At 43.3% G+C, this 25,690-nt stretch overlaps 1 protein-coding gene across 7 annotated transcripts in view; it reads left to right on the top strand.

Moving 5' to 3' along the window:
• Positions 1–25,690, top strand: part of hivep2a (HIVEP zinc finger 2a) — a 122,754-nt gene that overhangs the window by 80,494 nt on the left and 16,570 nt on the right. For 5 of the 7 annotated variants that reach the window (XM_030404491.1, XM_030404490.1, XM_030404489.1 and 2 more), the window contains 8 exons: positions 15,573–15,647; positions 15,760–17,099; positions 18,552–20,434; positions 20,772–21,032; positions 21,270–21,435; positions 21,657–21,741; positions 21,948–23,697; positions 23,802–23,959. In XM_030404491.1, the coding sequence (XP_030260351.1) occupies positions 16,109–17,099; positions 18,552–20,434; positions 20,772–21,032; positions 21,270–21,435; positions 21,657–21,741; positions 21,948–23,697; positions 23,802–23,959 (5,294 nt within the window). In that variant the 5' untranslated portion in view covers positions 15,573–15,647; positions 15,760–16,108. Of the gene's footprint in view, positions 1–15,277; positions 15,382–15,450; positions 15,473–15,572; positions 15,648–15,759; positions 17,100–18,551; positions 20,435–20,771; positions 21,033–21,269; positions 21,436–21,656; positions 21,742–21,947; positions 23,698–23,801; positions 23,960–25,690 lie in introns of those variants that run through there. The other 2 variants (XM_030404487.1, XM_030404488.1) reach the window with 2 other exon arrangements.

Genomic DNA, 25,690 nt, shown 5'->3' with positions numbered 1-25,690 from the left:
GTGTTGTCCCATGCAGCTGCACTACAGCACTTTTTGGAGCAAAATATTGAGAAGCTCGGCGATAGAATGAATAAACACATGAAAAGAAAAACACAAAATGACAAAATGACACGACGGGTTTCCGGAGCTTTTGACCCTCTCGCATGATCTTCTTCAACAGATGGAGCGGGCCAGATTGTTGTGGAAGTGTAGATTTTTTTCCCCATTAAAAAGACTAAGAAGTAAGTGTTGTTCTTGCAATACTTTATCCTAATTGTTTACAACAATGTTCAAACAGAGGACGCATCTGATGAACAAATCTTTAAGCACATTTCTGCAAACCCACTGATAAGTTCAAACTGAACCTTCCTTTATGTTGCAACTTTAAATTTTTGTCCCTCTCGTCACAGAGCTGTACTTCTGCTCTTGTCTGGTTTCAGCACAAAAACCACTTGGTTAGGGTTAGGAAACATAGTGGTTGGGCTTCAAACACTTGTTTCGGTCGCCACGATCACAGATCCGGCCCGACTTCCCATGAAAACTAGCCAGTTTTGGTAAACACAAAGTCCACAGTTCTCCTTTAAAGACATCCTGTTTTTGACGCAATAAAAACGTCTGAGGACGTCTGTCCTCATGTGTCCTTTAAAATATCCCGGGTATGATCTGAACTGCGGTCAGGACAGCATCACCACCATCCCCTCCTTCTCCTGTAATGTAAAAGGTGGCTAATAATTCTGGATTCTGGATCGTGATATTACACATTTGCTACAAATGTCAACCTCTGACGTAGCTGTGGTTTCGAGGAATGTGAACTGCTAACATTATATCCCGGTGCCTGGGCTGGAAATTACATACTGCGTGTGTAAAAGTTGAGTTTTATAGCTGCCAACCTTTATTTAAGTGGTGTACGAGCTAAAGCTGCCGAGGAAGACCATGTCACACGATTAAAGCTGCTAAATCAAGCAAGAGGTTTTCAGCAAATGCTGTTTCCAAGTACAAGACAAACATGAAAAATGTAGACATTAAGCTGAAAGATATCATTTTAGCAGCTGTAAATATTCAAAAAAACAGGCTATTTAGAATAATGAAGCCAAATTAAAACCCAGAAATCCCCAGCATCTCTGCCTCAAAGAGAATGTTATTTGTTTATTCAATTTGAAGGACAGAGCAAGTTAATGAACATCAGTATTGAAAATAGACGGATTGTGCCTTTACAGGTAACACGAACTGTACCAGTACAAATAGCAGTGAACAGATACACAGTACACAATACCAAATGTGCACACATCATTTCCCCCGGAGCAGAAACACAAAGTCGCCCCGCTCACATCTTTTTACAGAAATGCTGCGCATACTTTGCCGTGCGTCGAGGCTGCCGGTTAATGAAAGCCAACGCTTCCTTCGGCGGTTTTATAATAAAGGTTTTTTTTCTGGGGAAGAGCAGGGAGTATCCCCGACGAGCCACTGGAAGCATTTTAATTTGGAACAGATGGAGGAAGTGTTGACGCTGCGTTAAAGAGCAAACAGCAAACAAGCAAATGGGGAGTAAATTAGAGAACAAGGCCACCTTTAGAGACGTCATTTCATTCATTCATTTATTTATTTAGTTCGTTGTGGATCAGTAGTACGTGAGAATGTGCACAGATTCCACCAGGTGATTTACATAACAATTTTTCAAAATGAAAATCCCCCAAGATAACCATAATTTAGTGTTTATATGGCGTGACAGTGAAGGATGGTAGAAGCCTTCTTTTATATGAGATTAAAGCTGAAAACACACGTATACACACACACACACACACGCATACATTGGTTGGTTGTGTACATTGGACAGGGCTGAAACCAAGCAGAGAGTGACCTCACCTGTTAAACCTCCAGGACTGGATACACACACACATATAGTTACAAAATGTTACAGCGATCCCTGAAAGATCTCACCCAGACACACACACACACACACACACACATTCTGGATTGAACCGGGTCGTTCTTCTGTGGTTTTGGTCTGTTACTAGTAAATTGTATAAACAGTATTTGCGCCACTGGTCAGTCTGAAGCTAAGAAAACCAACAATGAAATGAATAAAATAAACCCCTCATCATGTGTTGACTGGCTGCAGGCTGTTCTGTGAGTTCATCCCAGAGTCAGAAATGCTTCTCGACAAAACCATTTTCCATTCGTCGCTGATTTTTGCTCGTTATTCCAGACAAATGTTATTGACCAATTGAACTGCGTCTCCACCCTCCATTGTTGACTTGTTTTTAACCATATTTGTTGGTTTGGTTAAGATGCTGCACTCGGTCAGTATTTTTTCTTCCTCTCCTCGGTGTCTCGTCTCAAGAAACCACAAGATTTTTCTCTCCTGAAAGCACGCTCGGACAAACAGCTCACCTAAGGAAGCCTGCAGGGAACAGTATTTGCATTTTTTGCATGAAACGAAGCCAACGAATGAAACGTGGAGCTGCGGGAAGGAATTAATGATGTTGTCAATAGTTAGCTGCGGTCTACCATCACTCATTTTTAATTTTGATATTCTTTTTTTATCAGCTTTATCATTGTTATGACTTAAATTTCGAAATGCTTGAATACTGTGAACAAAACTGCAGTTAAAGTCCTGACCCGTGAGGATCTCACTGTGTATTCCTGTGGTGTTTCTGCACTGACATCATCGAGGAGTCTAAGGATGCAAACATCATTTGGAGGTCGATCTCCACTCCACTGATCATTTTCAATGTGATTATCAATTTGGCTACCCATTATTTTCGCTATTATGCTACAAAAGCTCTACTGCTGTGGCTGCAGTGTAATCCTTTGGGGCAACTACAGATATAAAAGTTACCTCCAGTGCTTTTTTTTTTTTTTCCTACAGACAGGCTGAAGTTGTTAGTCTAAGTGTCTGATAACGTTACAGGAAGCTCAATGATAAGATCCTTTCAGCGATCAAAAACAAAAAACAAGTCTTGTTCGAGGAGAAGTCTCACTCTGAAATCTCGCGAGATGTGAGTTGTTACAGGAAGACAACGGTGGAAAAGTGAGAAACTAGAATAGAATAGAATAGAATTAGTTTATTGATCCCAGAAATTATTTTGTCACAGCAGCAGCAGTGGGTCCGCAAGAAAAAAAGAAAGAAAAAGAAAAACGCTCTCTACATAACATAAATAGAAAGCAAGATATATGCAATGTATATACACAGTGCAAACTATACTATAAACAATGATAATATATGCAACTGTACAAGAAATAAACAATTTCTATGAATGCGCAATAACAGAACCAACATATACAATATACATATACATATTGCAACCTTTTGTCAGAGTAGATAGTTCAAGCGATCATTTAGTTTATAAATTCCCTCAAAATTGTCCAACCTACAGTCCAAAAACCAAAACACTCTTCATTTACTGACTGTCAAACATGACAAAGACGAGCAGCAGATCCTTCAATTTTAGCAGCTGCAACCAGAAAATGTTTGATATTTTTGCTTGAAATGTGACCGAAGCAGTTAGCAAAACATCGGCAACTCATTTTCTTTCAAACGACTACTCAATTATATGACTAATAGTCATCGCGGCTCTACTCTGTTGTCGTTGGAAGAATTAAAATAGAAGAATGAGTGAGTGAAGGTGAAGCTCCGGATCACAAAGTTTGATTCTTCCCCCGTCACAGAGCGGCGTTAAGTTTGGAGTATTTCCGTTGTGTAACTCCGGCTTTTATAACAGCAATTCAGCAGCAGCAGCACTGTAACCTTGGCACACCAAGAACTTCCTCCTCCTACACACACTCTTTCTCTCCCTCTCTCTCTCACACACACGCACATGCACACACACACACACCCTCATCCTGTCTCAGCAAAGCTGCCTGTGCTGCCACCTCCCACACATATACTCTATTCAGGGCACACAGACACACACACACACAGAAATACACACAGACACACACATATTTTTTTTCTAACAGAAATATCCAGTAGCATAATTGACTTCCTACCTGCTGTAAATCACTGTCTACTAGCTGTCTGCTCAAGTGTGTGTGTGTGTGTGTGTGTGTGTGTGTGTTGTGTGTATGTATGTGTGTGTGCGTGCGCATCACAGTTCAGATTAAGTTCATTCGATTCATCTCTCCTAGATTTAATTTCAGTCATTTCTGCAGTGCCTCTTCTCTCTGTCATTTTGTGCCTCCTTGTTCTTCTTCACATGCAGATCTGCATCAGATGATTGACAGCACCAAATTAAAACAAAACATGGTCGCTTCAACATGAACAGTCGGCAATTTAATCCCTTATGATGCTTTTTTGCACGGAGACTCTAGAGACCCGCAATAATGAGGTTTAGGTGATGGTATTTTTATTCCACAAATGGATCTATTTCTAGTCCTGCTCCTGAGGACGATCACAAGTCCTTACTTGGATGTTTCAGGTGAAACCGATCTCGATGAATCTCAGCAGTCTGCTTTTTATTTGATTCCGAATGCCTGATGAGAACATGAAAGTGGCACAGTGAAATCCCTTTGTGCATGTCTGTGGTATATGTGATGCTAGAAGCTTGTTGATGCAGTGAGGCTAATTTGCAAAGCTAACATGTTAGCGCTAGCCGTTTTAATGCTCCAGCAGAAGTTGGATGTTGCAACCGTGACCTCCCTCCGACTGTCTTGGTACAAACTCAGCAGATAGGGGGCCCAACCCAGCCGAAGGACCCTCCCATCTGGGCCTTTGGACTGTATAATCTGGCCCGTGTGCCTCCCATTGCCTCTCTATTCCTACAGCTGACATCATCACCTCTGTGAACACACTGAATACAATTCCACGTACGGGGGTCACCATCTAGATCTCAGTTTCCTCGAAGGTAGCCCCCAACACATCTGTGTGTCAAAGCTGAGCAGCCTTCATGAAGAGTCCAGTGAAATGAACTGATTGAAGTCTAAAATGTAACAGTCACTTTGTTTCCGAACAGTAAAAAAAAAACATTGCGTCGGGGAAACAAGGACGCTCGCTGCAAACAGGTGTTTGAATGGAACGCCTGCGAACTTCACAAGCAGCAGCCGCAGCTGATTTAACAGTTAAGGGCTCTCGACATAAGACAGGAGGAGCCGACTCCTAACACACACTCTCAAAGACGTCTGTTGAGCACAGAGCAACTGAATGACGGTGAAAACAACCCGAACTACAGATTTGTATTTGCTGCACGTTTTACTAACAAAACACTGTATCAAGTGAGAAGTGATAGAGTCGGCGAAGTTATGTCGGTACTCATGCTCAGGTTACTGACTTGCAATTCCGACTCGGGTGACCGTTTCTGTGCACTCCGAGTTCCGAGTGCAATGGAACGCGCCACTCATTTTGATTTCCAATTACACGCCTGTGAAGTTTCACGACCGTCTCTCTCAAAAATCTGTCCACACACAGACATATTAAAACACGGCAATGTACCCACGACTACTCCCGTGGTAGTTCCCGCCACGAAAAGGTGTACGCAGGAACACGTTTCACCGTGATGACACACACCTGCAGACTCATGAGGTGGAAAACATTACCTGGCCTTTCTTCTCACGACGCCTAAATCAAAAAACTACATCCACCTCCAACGGACTCGCAACAATAGTGAATACTTTGTTCAGAATTTCCTATTTTATTAGCTTGGAAAAGTGCAACATTTGGAGCCTAATATTACGGAACCTGAGAACGGCAGCGCTTGCAATAATTAGTTGTTTTGGGGTGTTTTTTATTGAGGTAAACTCAAGATCTGAGGAGGAGGAAGAGGAGCGTTCAACATGGCTGCGAGTCTTAAGGAGGAAGAAATGAAAGATATTAAGTCTTTGCAGCTTAGAAACAGAAAATGATCTCAAACATAGGAAGCATCATTTAATTTATCATTGATTATCAGAAATGTATATGTCAATGACTGCTCATACGGCATTTCGATTTTTTATATTGATCAACAATGTGCTACTTTAACGGAAATTCAGGACCATCCCTCTCACAGGTAATTGGCCCAAAATGTAATGTTTGTCCTCCCGATTGAGAATCTGCCTCCATCAGAGAACGAGAGCGTCTCTTTCGAGGTGCAGCGCAGTTCAAAACTCTCACAGGGAAAGAAAGAAAAAAATCCATTGCAAAAGAGGAAGAGAGGCTGATTCTTGCACCCACAAGAGCAAAAAATAGACCAGAATTCAATGCAGCGCCAGTAAAAGACAGGACGGGTTACGAGAAAGCACTCGATTCTCACTATTCAACTGGAAAAGCTTTTCCGTCCTCCTACACACATAACCCAGAGGTGACAGCAGCCGGCTCCGGCTCTTTCTTTGGAGGACGTCAGAAAAGCTCTCTGGGAAATGTAGGAAGTGAGCAACAGAAATACAAGCTGAAGGAAGATGGGAACGTAGACGGTTGAATGCTCCTAGTCATGCCTGTAGTTAAACATCTAAAATGTAAACATGCATGTTGAGCTCCTCCATGTGAGCTTTCCCGAAGCTGAATCCACATGTGTTCACATCTTCTCCACGCTTGTAAACGTACACACCCGTCACGCTGGGAGCTTCCTGGTTAAACCCCCCCCTGCCGTCCGCCCCTCACTGCAGCCGCTGGAGCATAAGTGCCTTGCTCAAAGGCACAGTAGGTGTACTCTGGAGAAGGAGGGCGACGTTTCCAAGAACAGCATTCTTCACACATGACTTTTTAATTATCAACGCGAAAGTTGCATAAAACTTTTACCTGGCCTGATGTAAGAAAGCAGGTATTGTAACATAACTGCTGAGCAAGTGTATTTTTATTTATAAAACGAGCGGTGGGGGGTTGAGATTGGCCCGAAATTTTATTTGGACTGGCACCGAGAAGGTCTTAAAACGTTTTAAATTTAACTTTGCAGCGGCCTGCAGTTGGCCTGCTTTTGGTTCACACACACACACACACACGCCGTTTTTGTTTGTTAAAAAACTAACACAAGTAATTTAATGTCTTCACATTTCGCTCTGATTATAATTATCCTGTCAAACCATTGTGAGGTTAAAAGTGTTTGACAGAAGCTTTCCTGTTTAGTTTTATTTGGTGTTTTTGTTTTAAATATTTATTTTTTCTTTCTTACATGAAATACATACTGTTTCTTTTCATTTATTACATTTTTGGCCTTTAACCATGTTTTCTGCTCATTATTCCCAAGGTTTCTTTTATCGGTTTTAACTTGCGGAGATAAAACTTAGTGAACATATACATGAACTTATAATGAGGTGCGTAGGTGTGCAAACCTGGACTATCCTGCTTTGCACACCTCTGTATCGCTGACTACATGTCAGGAGGTTTCAGAAGTTCAAATAGGTCATTCATTTCAGAGATTTGCAGAGCCAGGAAAATACCAACTGGGAAATTGCAATGATTATGCCAAAAGATGAGACTGAAACAACCTTTTTAGCAGACAGAAGGCTCAATATTTGCAGATTCTGCATAACCTGGATTAAAAAACACCCTTCAAACACTTCCAAGAGGACACAGCTGGTTTAGTGTTTGCCTGTGGCTAAGATGTTGGGGTTTTCTTCTTCAGAGATCCTTCATTGGTTTGTTTGGGAAGAGGGTTCACTCGGGACAGATTTGAGAAACCGAACTTTATGACTAACAGGATTCGTATTTTTCTTTTTTTTTCCTTTTTGTTCAATGTTGAATCTCTGAAGGGCTCTATTTATTTATTTTTATTTAACTCTGGAATCTTATGTTTTGCTGATTTTCAACTGAAGCAGCCAGGATTAAGTCAAGCTGTTCAAGAATTTAAAATGTAAATGACAGTTGGCCATCTTTCCTAAGAAACGGAAACAACTGTTACAGAGGCACAGATGTCAGTGCAGAAAAAGATTAATACATAAAAAATTGAATCTAATTTTGGATCATACATTTGGATGTTTATGACATGTCTATATTCATGTTTTGTTTTTCACCCACTGTCAGCTACAGTGATACTTTTTACTGTAATTTCAGACTATCTTACGGCCAAAGTTGTGGACAGATTTAAATATGGTTAAAGTATCCAAATACAGTTACGGTTAAGTACAAAGTTTGGTTAAAAAAACTCAACTTTTATCTGCACATGTTGCAGGAGTTCCAGTCCCATCCATAAAAAGTCAGATGAGCTTTAAGCCAAACATTAAAACCTTTATCTCCAACTCACTACATGAAAGTCTAGTCAAGTCCGTTCTTATTTATATGCTGCCAATTCACAACAAAAGTTATCTTATGACTCCTTCCAGTTTGAGCAGGGTTAAATGATACATCTTCAATTAATTTATTTATAGAAACACCAGTACAAAGACTACCTTGGTCCTTTAACAAAAGGGGCTCCTGAGATACCTTCAATCAAAGTATTTTTTCAGTAGATATGACAAACTGCTGCCAGGAACCTCCACCTCGGCCTCTGGGTCAACAGAGCAGATCTCATACGATGAAGTGACGCAATATCATTAAGATGTAGAGATGGATGGAGGACAGTTCATGTGCCAGGAGATGGAGCAGTTCCCAGTGTACATTACAACACACACACACACACACACACACACACACACACTCTTTCGGCCCGGCTTATTGTTCCAGTAACTTCTGTCTCCCGGCAGGTAAAACAAAGGTAGTGTTTTAATGGAGGTGTGTGTGGTTTCGGTCCAGTTGGGGCCAAACAGAGCAGAGCCAAAAAACAAACACACTGCCAGCTGCCCTCCATCGCCCTCCTCCTCCCCCTCACTCCCTTCTCTCTCCCCCCCCCCACCCCTCTCTCTCTGGCGGTACAAAGTGGTTAATCACTGAATGGAAACCATTAGTAACATGTTTAAATAATTTACACAGCGTCTGACCACCCAAAGTACCCGAACACTTCGCCTACCACTCAGAAATACGAACCCGGCCTTTGTGTGTGTGTGTGAGCGTGTGTCTAATCCATGCATACATGTAGTTGATATACCTATTAGCGTGTGTGTGCGTTGTGTGTGTGTGTGTGTGTGTGTGTATGCGCGCACGAGGACAGTGATGGTACAGTAACCTGACCTCGGCCAGCATGACTCTCATCCTCGGAGGCTACATTCCATTTCAAAGCACACCGATACCTCATCTGAGTCCTTTTAATGCCTCTCGTTAGTCTCTACCACAAGTATGTACTCTTAAGGTCTCTTTGTTGTGTCCTTGTTTCCTTTCTTTGGCCTTTCCTTCCTCATCTCTGTGTGGTTTAGGTCTTGTTGTTGTGCCCTTCTTCCATCATTTGTATCCTTGCTATCCTTCTCTTTGTTTCCTCATCTCATTCTTGTTTAGTCTCTTTCTTGAGCCCTTGTTCCTTCACTTGTATCCTTGTACCATTTTTTGGTCTTTGCTTCCTCATCTCAATCCTGTTCTAGTATTGTGTTCTAGTCCTCATTTTCTAGTTTGTATCCTTTGTGTCCTTTTGGTCTTTGTTTCATCATTTCTTCCCTGTCCTGGTCTCCTCATCTATCTTCCTGCGTTTATATTCCCTTACCTGAGTCCTTCCCTGTAATCCTCTCCTCTATCCTCACTCTGTGTCCTTGTTTTTTTTTTTGTTTCCTCATCTCAGGTCTCATGTGTCTCGTCCTTGCTCCCTCATTTATCTCCTCCTTTCTTCGCTTCTCCACCATCTTTTCTCCCTCATCTCTGTCTTTTGTCCCCACGCTGTTGTGTCATTGTCTCCTTGCTTGTATCTTTCCTCCAGTTCCTTTGGGTTTATTCCTCTACTTGGTCTGCTTTTAGCTTCTTTGCCCTCTCTTGTGCTTTCTGCTTTTTTCTTGAGTCCGTGTTCCCTTATATCCTTGTGCCCCGATCTTGTACACTTGTTCCCTTTCAAGTGTCCATGTTCCCTTGTCTGTGTCGTCTCTAGCTCTCATTTTCTTTCCTCTTCATCCTCATTTTAATTTCCTCTTCTTGATTCTTTCCTGTAATTGTTTCCTGTCTTGTTGTTCCTTCTCCTGTAATTCAATCGACTCCTGTATGTTTTTTTCCCATCTGCTGTGTCCCTGCATGGCTTATTCTCTCAGTGCATTGTATCCTTATGTATCATCCCTTCCTTCCTGTTTCCTCGCACTCCCTCTTTATCTTTGTTTTCTGTGTCCTTGTTTCCTATCTGTATCCTCTCATATCAAATATGAAACATTATTCCCACACAGTTGACCTGTTGTTTATTTTGTATTCTGCTTATGGTTTTGTGATTAGAAATGTATTCTCTGCTGCATATGTAAAAGAGGGACAGGCAGGGCAAGACAAACACACACACACACACACACACACGCATGCACCAACACACAAAGATACTTTCTCTCTGTTTTTGTGTCACAGGAATTCCAACCATTCCAGCTGGTATGCGGCACCCTGGTGGGCCAATTTAAGAATAACTAGCCTCCATACACACACACAGACACACACACACACACACACACACACGCACTCACACAAATACCCACAGTTACACTAGAAGCCACCGCTACATTCGTCTGGGTCTTTCATTGAAAGTAAATGAGAGGCTTATCGACTGCATATCTGAATGAAACACTGTAAGAGAGGGATTATTGTTGTGTGTGTGTGTGTGTGTGTGTGTGTGTTTGTGTGTGTGTGTGTAAATGCATCTCATCTGAACACACACTCAAACACACTGATAATGATACAAGGAGCAAAGGGGATTTGCACAAATGTTGATCTATCATCTTGTCATTTTGGCAAAGTTATTCCCGACTGTCATTCCGAGAAGCCGAATGAAGTAAAGTGAACGAGAGAGGGAGAGTGGGAGAGAGTGTGGGAGAGAGAGAGGGAGAGGGAGAGAGAGTGCCTTCGGCCTCAGGATTGAACAGCCTCCCACACACTTCATGGAGCTCTCACACACACACACACACACACACACACACACACACACACACACATAATATATATACACACATACACAGCCTTCTGTTATTACTGCATGGTTAATGCCCACACAGTATTCGTACCTCCAGGGTTTGGAAATATATATATGTATGTGTGTGTGTAGAGTGTGCAAGTACCTGCATGCACCTCAGGTTTATTGAATCTGTTGTATTGCTGTGTATCAACTCGTTTACAAGTCAGCGAACGTCTGTTTACTCGAGCACAAGAAGTCTAAAGAAAATGTTCACCATAAAGTTCTCAAAAAAGTTCTGAGACACAATCAAGGTTGTTGTAGGTCTTGTACCCTCACCTGTATCCTTGTCTCCCTTCTTTGGTCTTAGAGAACATTTTTACCTCCACCAATTCTTTGTTAGTTGGTTGGTTGGTTGGTTTGTCAGCAGGATCCCCCAAATCTACTGAATAGGTCGCCATGTGTGATGGATCTCTGCCCGGAACAGACCCCATTGACTTTTGGTGTTGATGTGGATAAAGGGACGGATCCAGGATATGGAATTTTTCAAGACTTGCGTGAATTTCTCAAGGAACAATGCATGGACCTCGATGAGGTAAATCAGGCGTATTTAGGTGGCTAGTATCTGTGAGTGAGTACAATCTGATGCAGCCCCAGATAAAAAAATCTGGATCTAGCAGATTCAAGTGTGTTTTATTTGATACTGGATTTGCCTTGATTGAATTAAAGGGGACTTGATGGAGGTATACGCTCTACTGAGTGCCATTCTAGGATTGATGTATGGACAACAATCTTGGATCAAAAATCAAAAGTTCGAAAAACATGGCTGGATGTCAAAAAATGTGGCTAGTGTTGAAAATAAAAGATTGTTCTGTATGGGAAGATGGCATCAAAAGTCTATTCAGGTTGGTTGTAAATGATCTTTAAGTAGTGCCTGGACAGCTGCTTGAGTTGTGATTACATTTTAAATCACTGGTTTCATTCACATTTTTCAAAGTAAAGGTTTGTTCTTGACACAAATACCAGTCTCTCAGTAGACCCACCGCCTCCAATTTAAGGCTCACATTGGAGTGCACCAAAAACATCAGAGGGATGTGCTGTTTTCTGGAAAGTAGCTGTTTTAAACAAAACCGTGATTTTTGGTGCCTTTACTAAGCGGGCGGTGCGTGTTTGTTATTGATAGCTTGACCACAAAATGAAGCTGTATCGCGTTCCTAGGTAGGCGAGGCCAAACATCATAATAACAGTAACTATTCAGAACTCAGTGATTGTCTAATGGGTTCATGGAGGTTTTTGCATTCACTTACACCTTACAGCATCCAAGAAAACACAACAATTTGGTTTAAGCAGTCAGATAACAAAGTCTTGTTTATGTTTCTATGTGATCCCACTTGCTCTAAGAGCTATTTGCCTGCGATTGGACAATTCCACACACGTGGATCATTAATTTCGCCCGCATATCAACACAAAAAGACATTTAGATCAGGTGTGATGTTTTAAGAAAAACATGCAGTGGGTTTAAAGCACCACAGATCTATTTCCAATGTGTGTGAAAACCGAACTTCTCTCTGCTCCTTTATGTTAAGTAACTCGGGTTATTTAAAGCGTTCTGATAAATCACTTCATGCAAGTGTTTGAGTGTGTGTGCCGTACTATTTTTACCTCTGAGTATAGCCTCTGAATGTGCCTTGTTCTGACCTACCTACAACTCGGGTGTCTCGTCATGCCCTTTGCAAGCCTACACACAAACAACTGGTACGCACACTTCCCACGCTCACACACACACACACACACACACACACACACACACACACACACATACACACCAGTAGCTATGTCTCTCCTACGCACAGGAACTGGGGCAGGTTGTGTCGGTGCATGTATGAATAAAGCTTTATGTAAGCCATTCACTACACACTCCCACTCACTCTGCAGACTGCGACCATTCAACACTTTCATCACAAAACCAGTCACCTTACATAAGGTCAAGCTGGAGTTTGAACCAGAATTATCTGCATGCTTGAAGGTCAAATGGGTTATGACGGTGTGTGTGTGTGTGTGTGTGTGTGTGTGTGTGTGTGTGTGTGTGTGTGCATGTCAGGAGGTCAGATAGCTGCCGAAATGTGATGTGCATTACAGCTGCAGCAGGTTCATTGTTTGGTGACCCCAAATGGCAGCAGGAGTCACAGCAAGTGTTTGATTTTGAGAACCTCAGCCAGAAATTGATCATGTGGAAGCTGGATGCGGCTGTTTGGCTTGAGATAACAGAGAGGTTGAACTTTTATCGGGGAGACCAGCTTTAGGTGTGTATACAAACTGGTTTACTAACACACTTAACGCTGGGTGTACTCTCGTTTCACATATGAGTACGTTATTCTGAGAAGCTACAGAAGATTGAAGGGGTCTTTTAAGAGTTAAAGGGGTCTTCTGTGAGGGTTAAGTAGTCATTAAGGAAGTTCTGGAGGTTATTTTTTTTGGTGGTTCTTGGAACTCCTTATGCTAAGGTTCAAGGGCTCTCTTAGGACACTGGTCGCAAACTGGGGGGTCCTGACTGCCCAGGTTGGGGAGGCCACCTTGATGTAAATCATTTGTATTTTAAAAGTTTAGACTGTTTTATGAGATATGAACAAATAACAATATTCACAGAAGTCATATGCAAATTTTTCATCCAAATCACTCTTTTTACGCAAACTTCCTGCAGTTATTATGTTCACTATGTCTCGCATAAATTTAAAGTTTATAATGTGTTCTGTACTGTGTTATTATGCATGTATAATGTGAAATATCAATTTGACATGCCACTATCAGTTTACTCGATGATAGAAGATGGTTTCCTTAACTAAACAACTTAAAAACTGTTCAAGAGGTTCTAGAGGTCATTGACGAGGTGCTCCAGATTTCCAAAACAGGTCAGAGGGGTCCTTCAAGAGGTTATTGTAAGCACTGAGGAGACTGTATTGACCTTTGGTGGATTTTCAGCAATCTAATAGGTGGAGGTGATTTTGTAGAGGCGCGTCTAACAGCATTGACCACCACCATCTCTTCAGTGTAATTTCAGAATCTCTGACAAGGAGCCCTGCTGCTTTTCTGGAGGCTGTAGGAACAACCCCTACTGACACAATCTATGTTGTTTGTCCTTAAAGTAGTCACCCATCTGTAGATGTTGCACATAAGTTGTGAGTGAAAATGATCTCTTTCAAAGGTCTGCATCTGTAGACTAACACGAAACTCAACCTAATCTACTCCAAATTTACCTTGGCCTCAATTTTAACACTAATCCGCTCCCTGCTATGGTACATCGAATCTCCTGGACTGTCTTTAACTTCCTGTTCATTGAATGTGTTGCATGCAATGTGTGCTCCAGGCATTACAAGTCACATAAGCCATGATGCTATGATACTGGTTTCGGCCATCAGGGAGTATTGCCAAATAGACTATTGTTGTTATCAGCTTTATCTGCAAGTCATCACCATAGATTGTTCACATTTGCCTGTAGTTATGTCAGCTGCCCGTTCTACTAACCAATCAGGATCATCTTGAGTTTGACGCTTGCCAAACTGAATACCCATTGTTTCTAACAGAAGAGTCAGTCCTTTGGGTTTCAGACTACATTCTTGCACTCTTAACACCATGGAAAACATAAAAATATGACCCAGGTCTGAGCTAATGTTTTTTGGTCTGTGTGTGTGTGTGCGTGTGTGCAAAAAGGACTTGCATGTGAAAAACACAAGGTAGCCCAAAGTTAACATTCCTACTGCTCAGAATACAGCATGTTTTCCTCAAGTGCTATTTATAGATCCCACGTTGGGCCCCCAGACACACACGTCATTGAGCCCTGCTTACCAGCACGAAGGCCACACTGTGTGTGTGCGTAGATATGAATGTGTGTGTTTGTGTTTGTGTGTGTGTGTGTGTGTGTGTGTGTGTTGCAATCAAAGTGCAGGGGACGTTGTTTAAACCCTGAGATGAGAAAATACAAAGCAAAACTGCAACTTCAGCAGGCAAGTGTGCATGTGTGTGTGTGTGTGTGTAGCACTGTGCCTCTTCTGTCAGGTGTTGGTGTGGTTAAGAAACGTTAAACAACGGAAACACACACATACACAGTCTCCACTGCAGTGTTTGCAGTGCAGTTGCGATGTCTGCCAGTACTGTATCGAAGCATGCATGTGTTTCTTTTTATTTCTGAGTGTGTGCTCGCTCTTGTTTGCTCTCTGAGAGAGTACATACCAAGTTAGATCAAACTCTGACACACAGAGAGGAAGGAAAGGTGCTAGTGCTGATGGCTGCTCTTCAACTTGGCCTTTTTGGACGCCTACACACATTATGACACTCCGACGTCACTTCCACAGCGCTATTTATAAGCCTTTGTGTCTTTTTAGGAACAGCGTGGGTTTGCTTTGCATCAGTGACTCACTGAGTGGAAGGAGGGAGGGAGGGAGGGAGGGAGGGAGGAGGAAGGGGTGGAGAAGGCAAAAAGCACAGATGGATTCCAGTGTGAAGAAACTAACTGAGCAATCAATGACATTTACATTGGCACATCAGGCATTTACTTAACTACTGAGTAAGTCATTTCTGTACAACACAGTACATTGTGTTGTTTCGCACTTGGAAGACAATATATTAAATCTTATTGTAAATTAAACCGACTAGTGGTAAGAGAGAGTTGTCGTGTGTATGGGTTACATTATCAGCTGTGCCATCATTGAGTTTTTGAGTGTATTAAAACTAATTGGCTCTTTTGTTTTGCTGCAGGTCTTTTGCTGAGAGGACTGGATGACTTTTGAAGCCACAGAGAGAGGATCTACAAGCACTTTCCCTGAAAGAAAAGTTAGTATTTTCTCTTTGATAGTATTAAGTACGTTGTTAACCTTGGTTTACTGTAGCTATTAAATCCTCTGCTGAGTCACCAAACATTTTTCTTCTTCTTGTGTCTCTCCAGATCACTCAAGGATACTTCTGCCTTTAAATGAACTGGACAGAAAAACAACGCACAGCAACATTCGCGTGTTTACAAAATGGCAAAAGGAGAGAACCATTTCTGATGTTATCCACTAAAGCTCCCATTTTATTTCCACATCCTGATTCCTGTCTCCAGTCTGACTTTATGATCAGTCTATTTCAGCAATGGATGGGTACTTCCTGTTTCTGTGAACTTTGGCAGCCCTCAAAGGTTTAGCTATCATGCCTGGTAGTTTTGGGACCTTGTAACCCTCTAGAACCTACCCTCCCAACTCCCCTACCACCCCCTCTCTCCTCCCTCTTCTAACCCACAGAAGAGCTCCAGGAAAATGGAGGCTCGTGAATCAGCTGCCGCGGGGCAGAAATGCTCTAACAAAGAACCAGTAAAGGAGAAGACGCCTCTGCAAAGAAAGTGGGCGTCCGAGCCCTCTGCAACCTCCAAACGGTGCACTTTTGCTGACCCAGAGGCAAAACACAGAGAGAGTTTGCCATGTGGTGCCACTGGGGGATCAGCACCCCAGCAGAAGTACGCATATACTGGGAATTCTGGAAAGCTGCTATCTGGACCCTCTGCAGTTGGGGCCATAGGAGGCCCGCCATCTCAAGACCCCCAAGGGCCCTTTGCACAGGGGTTCCCAAGGGGATACTCCTACCAGCTGGGCCAGCCATACCCTCAGCACCCACAAACTGAGCGCTTCCTCTCAGGAGCCAAACCTCAGCCAGGTCTAGAGCCTCATGCTTGGCCATTTGCTGGCCAGTTGCCCTCGGATGATCTGTACCCTGTAGGACACCCGGGACACACTCACCCACATGGGGCTGGGGCTGGTAGGTTTCCTCGCCAGAAATCTCCCAGTTTACCCAGCTCCTTTGGACAATATTCTCAGTCAGGCCCTGAGCCTGGAGAGGAGGGCTACAGCAAAAAAGAGCAGAAGCCGAAAAAGCCTGGTAAGTACATCTGTCACTACTGCGGTCGAGCTTGCGCCAAGCCCAGTGTCCTGAAGAAGCACATCCGCTCACATACTGGAGAGAGGCCATATCCTTGTGTACCCTGTGGCTTTTCTTTCAAAACCAAGAGCAACCTTTACAAGCATCGCAAGTCCCACGCTCATGCCATCAAGGCTGGACTCGTACCATTTTCAGAGCTAGCCGTGGCCCGCGGTGGAGACATGGACCAGGCATCCCCAGTGGGCGAAGCTGAGGTCCATTCAGATGGAGAGCAGAGTACTGACACAGATGAGGAAGGTGTGGAGGGCTCCACCATGCTGACGGACAAAGACAGCCCCATCCCACAGATCTCCTTTGAAGCTGACAAGAATACAGGTAATGTTGCCTCAACATTACACATTTTTAGAAGTTCCTAAAAATCATGCACTTTTTTTTTAGATATCGCAAAGGTCTTATTTGTAAGAAGATTTGTACTTTCTGTCTCACTCCAAACTCATCAAATACTGTTGCTTTGGGATTGTAGGTCAGGTGGGCCGCCATCCCAAAGCATCAGTATTTGACATCCATCAACTGCTCTGTTTGACTGCATATGAAAAAATAAACTAATATTTAACTGTGGAGGAGGAGAACTGCTGCACATACTTCTGTGTGTGCACGATTCCCAGTCCGTGAATCAGGAAAGACAGATCATATAAGATATCACCCCGGATAACAGGTGGGATGAGAGGGGCGGAATACGTCGTTAATGAGGAAAATATTAATGAAAATACCTGCCGCGATCCACCAGCAGCAGAAACGATATGGGTATCTCCACATTAACATGCGGATTTGAGCACAAGGAACAGCTGATAAACTTCATTGATTATTTAAAACTCCTGACTTGTTTCCTTTGGAGAATTCATAACTACACTAGCTTTTAGTTTTGCTGATTAAATATGCCAATATATTTGTTACATTACATTACTGTGTTCATGGTAATGTTTAAAATGACTGAAAGCTGCCTCTCAAATCATAAATAGCTTTTGTCTTTGGACCATATTTCTGCTGGTCTATGGGACACTCACTTTCCACTGCCTCAAGATAGCAAACTGCCTTCAGTAGGCCTGACCACAACTCACTTTCAAATGACAAAAGCATCGGTCTGAAACTAGCAATGACAATTGCGCTGTGCTGTGCACCACTTGGCGCCAAACGTAAGATAGAAGAAACTTGTGTCTGATCCCTGGCTTCCCAAAACATCGTCCGTGAAATAGGGTAAATCCAATACAGATACCAGTATTGGAAATGCCTAAAAAAAAGCCTGATATGCTGTATCTAGTACCAGAGAGTATGTGACTCCATGCACTGATCCGATACCACATAATTTATTTGTCCCAAATTGGACCTTGCTACCTCCCTGTACCATTCCAAACATTTGTATGCAATTCAACTGATAATCATCCATAAACAGCAGGGGACTTGTAACTTTAAGTTCATGTCAAGTCAGAGTCACATATATATTGAATGAAATGGTATCATATTGGCATTTGTTATGGGCCAGTTAAGGTATCATATCAGGAAGGAAAAAATGGTGTCAAAATATCTCTACAGTAAAATTGATAGGTGATAAGTTTTTTGATGCATAAACAACTCATTGGTACTAGCCGAAGATCAAAACCTAAAATCTAGAATAAAATTGATATTGATTATTGTTTTCTCCCCACTGCTTGGCTCTGAATTACACTCGCTCATTGCCTAAATCAATAACTCGTAATTTTACTCTGACCTTTACCTTTTTTCATGCTGTACTTTACTCTACAACATGTTCCCCTCTTTCTTATTGTGCAGGTGGTGTGGAACCAGCATATGCAGACTCAGCTGAAGAGCTGCCCGTGGGGTCTATGAAAGTGCCTATCCTTATTGTCCCCAAGCCCGGAGGAGTCCCCTCCACAGGGATGGAGTGCCCACCCTTTCAGGACATAAAAGGGTCACATCACATGTTGGCATCACAGGCTGGTGGAAGAGCGCGTTCACTGGATGACTCCCCCACCATCAAACAACGTTTGGCCCTGAGGCTAAATGAGAAAAAAGGGCAGGACTCTGATTCTGCCATGTCCCAGTCCCTGAACCTCCTTAGTCCTCACAGCAAAGGCAGCACAGACTCTGGTTACTTTTCCCGCTCAGAGAGTGCAGAGCAGCAGATCAGCCCTCCAAATACTAACGTCAAAACTTACGAAGAGATTATGTTTGGTCGGACTTGGTACTACCGACCCAACTCCAGATCCAGACAGTCCATCACAGTGGGCATGGCAGGGGCAGACCCCAGCAGCTTGGCTAGCTTGAAGCAGCCAGGTGCCATTGTTGACATGGGAAAGATAGCTGAGGATCATATTTGTTTCAGAGGGGATGTAGGAGTCTCTGGAGATGCCAAGCAATATCCAACAGGACCCTGTCAAAGCAGTACAGGGCTTCTGGAGCCTCCTTCAGATTCTGGGACCCTTATTAGGAGTAACTCCATGCCAACTTCCTCCCCTCCTAACCTCAGTGTCCCACCAGGGATTCGAGGCAGTCACTCCTTCGATGAGATGATGACTTCAGATGATGTGTTTTACCCACCTCGCAGACTCAGAAGACAGGCTGCATTTGAACAATCAGCTAATGAAGCCCATGTAGGAGAGGCTGAGGGCTACGGACACATGCCCAAGAATGTAGCTTCATCTTTGGGTATGAAAATTGGTGAGCGCAGTCCAGGAGTTCCAGAGCACATTGCCTGCAGCCCTTATGGTACTAAAGTTAGCATGTCAGAAATAGCCACAAGAAAAAGGAGGAAAGAGAAGAGTGTTGGGGATGAGGAGGACAGTCCTGGACATTGGGACAGTAGCTGTAGTGGTTCTGTAGAGATGATAGGGGACTATGAGTATAAACAAGGTAGTTTTGATGGATCGAGAGGCACACCAACAGGGAAGGGCTCTCTTCACAGTGCTCACAGCCAGTCGGACAGCTTTGATACCTGTGCCAGCATGTGCTCTGAGGACATTGCACTGTTTCCTGACTCTGAGGGCAGGAAGGCAGCTGGGAATGTCATATCAGTCATACAGCACACCAACTCCCTCAGCCGGCCAAATTCCTTCGAGAAGTCTGAGTCTTTTGAGCTGCCAGGGTATCAGCCTTCAGATAAAGCTCCATCTAGCCAGTACTCTGAACAGTCAGACACAGAGATCTTTGAAGATGCTCTGAGTCCTGAATCTGTCCTACTGAGGACAGAGAGCATGGAGCAGCAGCTGCAAAGTGACAGTGATCTGGCCTCCCTGTCATCGTCATCAGCTGCAGCCTCACCCGGCCAGCCTTATCACATCCCACATAAACTAGTCCGACAACCCAACATCCAAGTTCCTGAGATCCGGGTGACAGAGGAGCCAGACAAACCTGAGAAAGATACAGAAGCTCCAATGACCAAGGAACCGGATAAGCAGCAGCAGCACGTGGAGGAGTTCCAGCTGCCACAGAGGAGCGACACGCTCTCCCAGATGCCATCGGAAAAGCTCCCACCCAAGAAGAAGAGGTTGCGCCTGACGGACATGGAGCACTCGTCTGGGGAATCGAGCTTTGAGTCGACCTGCACCAGCCTGTCTCGCAGCCCCAGCCAGGAGAGCAACCTGTCCCACTCATCTTCCTTCTCCATGTCCTTTGACAGAGATGAAGTCCTCAAGTCTGTCTCACCTACCAAACAGGTACCCCATACTATGTTTAATACTTTCAAGTATCCTAAAGTTCCAGTATGGGATTCTGGAGAAAGATTGCTGATTGAAGAGTGTCATTCCTGGCTCGTCATATACCGAGGCTTTAGGCTAATTCAAACCCTTCAGTATTTGACAATCTGGGATTGAGACTCAACAATCAACTATCTTTCTCCAGAAATGTCTATTGCAACTTAAACTACCTTACTGGCTTTTATAGTATTGTTTTCATGGCACTTGTAATTGCTCTTACCGGCTTCATTCTATTAAAGATAGAACATTCCAGGTGGAAAAATGAAGGTTGGAACCATTTTCTTTAACTCTGAACTAGGATGACTCGTTGGCATCTTGTGGTGGACCTAAGCAGTCGGAGTTCCTGACAGTGCCTGGCAGCGGTCACTCCAGCCACCACCAGCAGAGGGAGATGAGGAGGTCTTCATCGGAGCAGGCACCATGCACACTGCCCACAGAGTTGCCTGAAATGCGAAGCAAATCCTTTGACTATGGAAGCTTGTCTTCCTCCAGACAGGGAGAGATATATTCCAGCGCGTCTGCAATGAAGGAACGCCGGCGTGGATATCTTGTCCGACAGGTAGCATAACAATTGTTCTGCTATTCTTGAAATATTTGCTAGACATTTCAGTAGATTCTTGTCCTTTAGTTTGAGGACCTATCATGACTTAGATGGGAGAAGAAGACAGGGTTTAGTAAGGTCTAAAGCACCACTACGACTGATTTCTCTACAGTCTTATTCAATTCAGAAGTGTCACAAAATGGTATTTAAACAGCTGACCGACTTTGTTTCCCTTCTTACACATCCATTTCACAGGCTTCACTGAGTGTTTATCCAGAGGCAGTCACCCAGGAACCAGGAGCTGCTGAGATATCAGTTAAACAAGAGAGTTTGGAGCATGTGGCATGGCCTGGGCCATCAGGATCCCCCCACAGCAGCGATCTAGCCTGTAGAAACAAGAGGCTTGGCAGTAGCATTGGCGGTAAGCTTTGCGTAACCGCACTAAAACTGTGTTGTCAGATTATCTGTATATAAGATTTCTTTGTATTTTACATAGAAAAGTACACTTGACGAAGGGTATAGCAAGGTCTTGTTTGTGATACTTTCCTAAACCTTTCATTCAGATCGCAGCATCATGATAAAACATGTTGGGCTCTTTCTCAGCTCGATAAACTTCTCTTTTGTTTTATGAACTGGGTGTAGGATCTCACCAACACCAACAGCACAACCAACATATCCTCCAGCAGAGCATCAGTGAGGACAGTCTACAGGATGAACCTCTGTATAGGTAACAAATTCTGGGTTTACCTAGTAACTGATAGCACTCATTATTTAGCTGTGATGGAATAGACTCAATTTGGACGACATGAAATACAAATTCATTAACATTCCAACAATTGCTGTTGCCTGAGCTAATTCCACGCCTGGTTCTACTACTACAATATTATTTTTATGTCAGCTATGATAATGATTTAAACCATTTCTTCATAATAGATCCCAGCCACATCGCCTGCAGGCCCAGGGCTCATCATCTGAAGGAGAGCATCCAGGTCATGAGGTCATAAACAAAGAAGTAATCCAGCAATACCAGAGCGGCCCTCCTTATCTTACCTTCCAGCAACCAGGTGTGTTCTGGGGTCAGGAGGCGGGTCAGACCCCCAGACAGCAGCTCACACTCCAGGCCCAGCAGCAGCTCCAGAAACTCCACATCAGATCACCTGGACATCCACTCCATAAACAACAGCCACTCCATTCCTTGCAACAAATCCATGATCAGCAGCCACATGATGGAAAATCTGACAGCTCTCAGATGTACCCTGGATCTTTCCCATCTCGCACCTCACCCTTGTCCCAGCAAAACTTTGCCTCTCTTTCCTCCAAGCACTCCTTGCCCAGCTCCTCCACCACCCCCATGCCTCTGCAGCAGATCCAACCAGTCTTTGCCACCCAGAACCTGGGCTCCCAGGCCACCCTGCCTGGAATGCTGGTTCCTGTGCGGATCCAAACACATGTACCATCCTATGGTAGTGTTATGTACACCAGTGTTAGTCAGCTAGTAGCTACCCATGGCAGTGGGGTACAAGGGGTAGGTTCAGCCAGGCCAGGCATTGCTGACAGCAGCAACATGTCTCCCCCAGTTGGTGTTGCGAGTGTCAGCAAACCACCTGGAGGAATTGGAGGAGGTATAAGTGGGACAGGTTTCAACCTAGCACACTTCCTTGGACAGACCTGCCCACTCTGGAAGGTTCCAGATTCATTGCCAGAGCAACGCCTGAACACAGGGATCCCATTGTCACTCACATCAGGCACCATATCCACCACAGATGCCTCAGGATCAGGCATTGGAGGCAGCAAGCGCATGCTTTCCCCCGCCAGCTCTCTGGAGCTCTTCATCGAGACTAAGCAGCAGAAAAGAGTGAAGGAGGAGAGAATGTATGGACAGATTGTGAAGGAAATGAGTGCTGTGGAGCTGAGTGGAACTGAAAACAGTAACAAGCATGAGAAAGGGCAGGGCAGAGGTCAGCGAGCCCGTCTGAAGAGTGAAGGCTCCATAGATGATTCTGAAAGGATGTCCTCTTCTCCTCCACTCAGCGACTTCCCTGTTCCCAGCAAAATCGCCATTCCCGTCCGTTCCTCTGCCCCACACCTCCCTGATGTACCCCGGGTTGAAAGCTTTACCCCCCCTCTCCAGATTGTCACAGACCGTTCCCCGGTTTCAGGCGGCCGGGACTCCCCAGAGGAGCTTGATGTGGATGAGTCAGTCCCAGAGCCCAGCTCCAGCCCCCAGTCCATGGTGTCCTCCAATGATGCAGAAGACATTGACACAACGAAGCAGTCTGCACCCAGTAAAATTCCTGTTAGCATGCTGGTTCAGCTAGCTGCAAACCAAAGCCCAGGATTATCCGGAGCCGTGGGCCAGACTCTGCTAGTCACGGATGTGGCTGACGTCCAGCAGTTTTTCCAGTTCCCAAGCCTGCGCACAATGAGCAGAGTCAGCTGGTGTTTCCTGAACTACACCAAACCCAACAGCACTCCTGCTAACCTGCGTAGCTCTGTCTACAGCTCATGGTGTGTAAGCTCATACAACCCCAATCCTCTGAACCTGAGCACCAAGGCTTCGCTGGCCCTGCTGAGGTCTAAACAGAGGAGAAACACTGATCTGATGTTCACAACTGCAGCCATGTCGCCACCCAGCTCTGGAAAACTGGTGTCGTCTGTGGCCTGGAAACTGAGGTTTGATCAGGTAATCCCTGTAATGATGTTAAATGTAGAAATGTAAAACATTATTAACTTATAAATATATGCAGACAATACCATTTTTTGTTTTTTCTTCTTTGATCTCTGTAGTTGAAGCCAGAGCTGATGCCTATTGATGTCAGTCATTTTGGGAGGAAGATGAAGGGAGTAGTGTCATGGGATCGTTCGAAGGAGGAGCAGGTGGAGAAGGAGGTCTCAGTCAAACAGCCTGCTGCAGAACCGACCCGCATCAAGATCTTTGAAGGCGGGTAAGTCCAGCAAATACACACACACACAGTCAATAACTTTGCTCCAATAAAAGGACAACATTCACCTCAGAACTATTCTAGTGACCAGGATGAGGACGCATGTCTAGTACTTTTTGATGGCAGTTTTGACGACATGAAATCTGAACGACAGATCTGACATTTGCCTTGTAAAACTTTTAAATATAGTTCCTTATGTTTGTCCTTGCACTGCAGATCAAATTACACAGATAATTCTAGAGTTTGTTTCATCCTCACTTGGAGACCAGTAGGGTAAAGGGCAGATAGCAGATAAGGAGGCTGTCACGGAAGGTGTATGTGACGGTATCTTTTTGCATAGTCATTGATAGAAAGGCTTTATTTTTCTTTTACATAATTACCAAGATCACAACATTTGTCATAGCCAATAACTGCAAATGGAATTATCATTGTATTTCACATTTCCAACGGTCATTGGACTAACCATGTGCCACAAATGATACGTTATTATATTATTGAGAATTGTGCTTTGGGGTTTTTTTTCTATAAGTCAGTAACCATTGATGAAACCTTGCATGGAAATAAACATTTGAATTCATATTTTCAAATAATTATATTTGATATAATTATATCATTTTTTAATAGTATTCCTCAGAATCCCAAACTTTTTAAAAATGTTGAGAAATGCTAAATCTTGATTACCATTGGTATCTTTGTCAGCAATATCTGAAAAAGAGTTTCAGTGACATCTGGTGCACAGGAAGTACTTTTGTTGAGGAATAACTGATTAGATTCTGACATTTGGACTCCAAACCACTAAGGCAATTTTCAGAGAATCAATTAATCAACCTACTGATAACAACGATGTCCGACTGTGATAGAAAGCTCAGTATTGCAAGGTGTTTTATGATGAAACACAGTATCATCCATTATACTAGAACATTTTTACAGCAAGTGTAAAAGGGGCTTTGAGTGAGTAAAATCAATATATTAGGTCAGCAGCTAGAGTAAATAAGAGAAAATGAGGCCTTCTGGATTTAAAGCTTTTTAGAATAGACAGTTGCCCAAGATCTCATATTTAATTTATATCTGTAAAGGAAACTAAATCTATTTTTAAAGTTGAGATTATTATTTCAGATATAAACTTAGAAAAATCTCACCTGATCACAAGCTTTATTCACAGAGCCTCACTCTGCTGAACAACCTTATCATACATTAGACACAAACACAGTCTAAACAGCCAAAGAGAACAATAGCCATGCGTTACGGAGAAGAAAACACCGTATTTGTATTTAATTGAATTATAAGAACATGTCATTGTTTTTGATTTTCTTCAGTTGTTCTGTGCCTTCATTGTTATTTGTTGAATATGCTATAAAATATACTTAAAATATGTCAGTTTACTCAGTGATTGGGAATATTGGGAATAACTGCCTTAAATCCTACACATGTAAATAAATCTTTAGGCCTCAGATTGTCAGGTAAAGAGCTGGGTCTTCTTTGTTTTTCCTCCAAGATTTAAGAGAATAGTAAAATAATCAAAACTTGAGGATCTCCTCTCTGTACAGCAGCTGTTCTCAGGTCCCATAAATAAGATAAGCGAGGCCTCAGACTGACAAAACATTGAGCTGTCTGATCATATTTGTCTTCTTTTTTGGTTTTATCCTTACAGCGCAGTATCAAACAAAAATGAACTCAGACAACCTTTGTCTGAACTGTAAGGACATCTGTTTCATTATGATTAATCTGAAAATC

Source organism: Sparus aurata, chromosome 22 (assembly GCF_900880675.1).
Source record: "Sparus aurata chromosome 22, fSpaAur1.1, whole genome shotgun sequence".
NCBI classification, from domain to species: Eukaryota; Metazoa; Chordata; class Actinopteri; order Spariformes; family Sparidae; genus Sparus; species Sparus aurata.
Note: the sequence above shows the minus strand (reverse complement) of the source record. Positions and strands in the feature narration are given on the sequence as shown.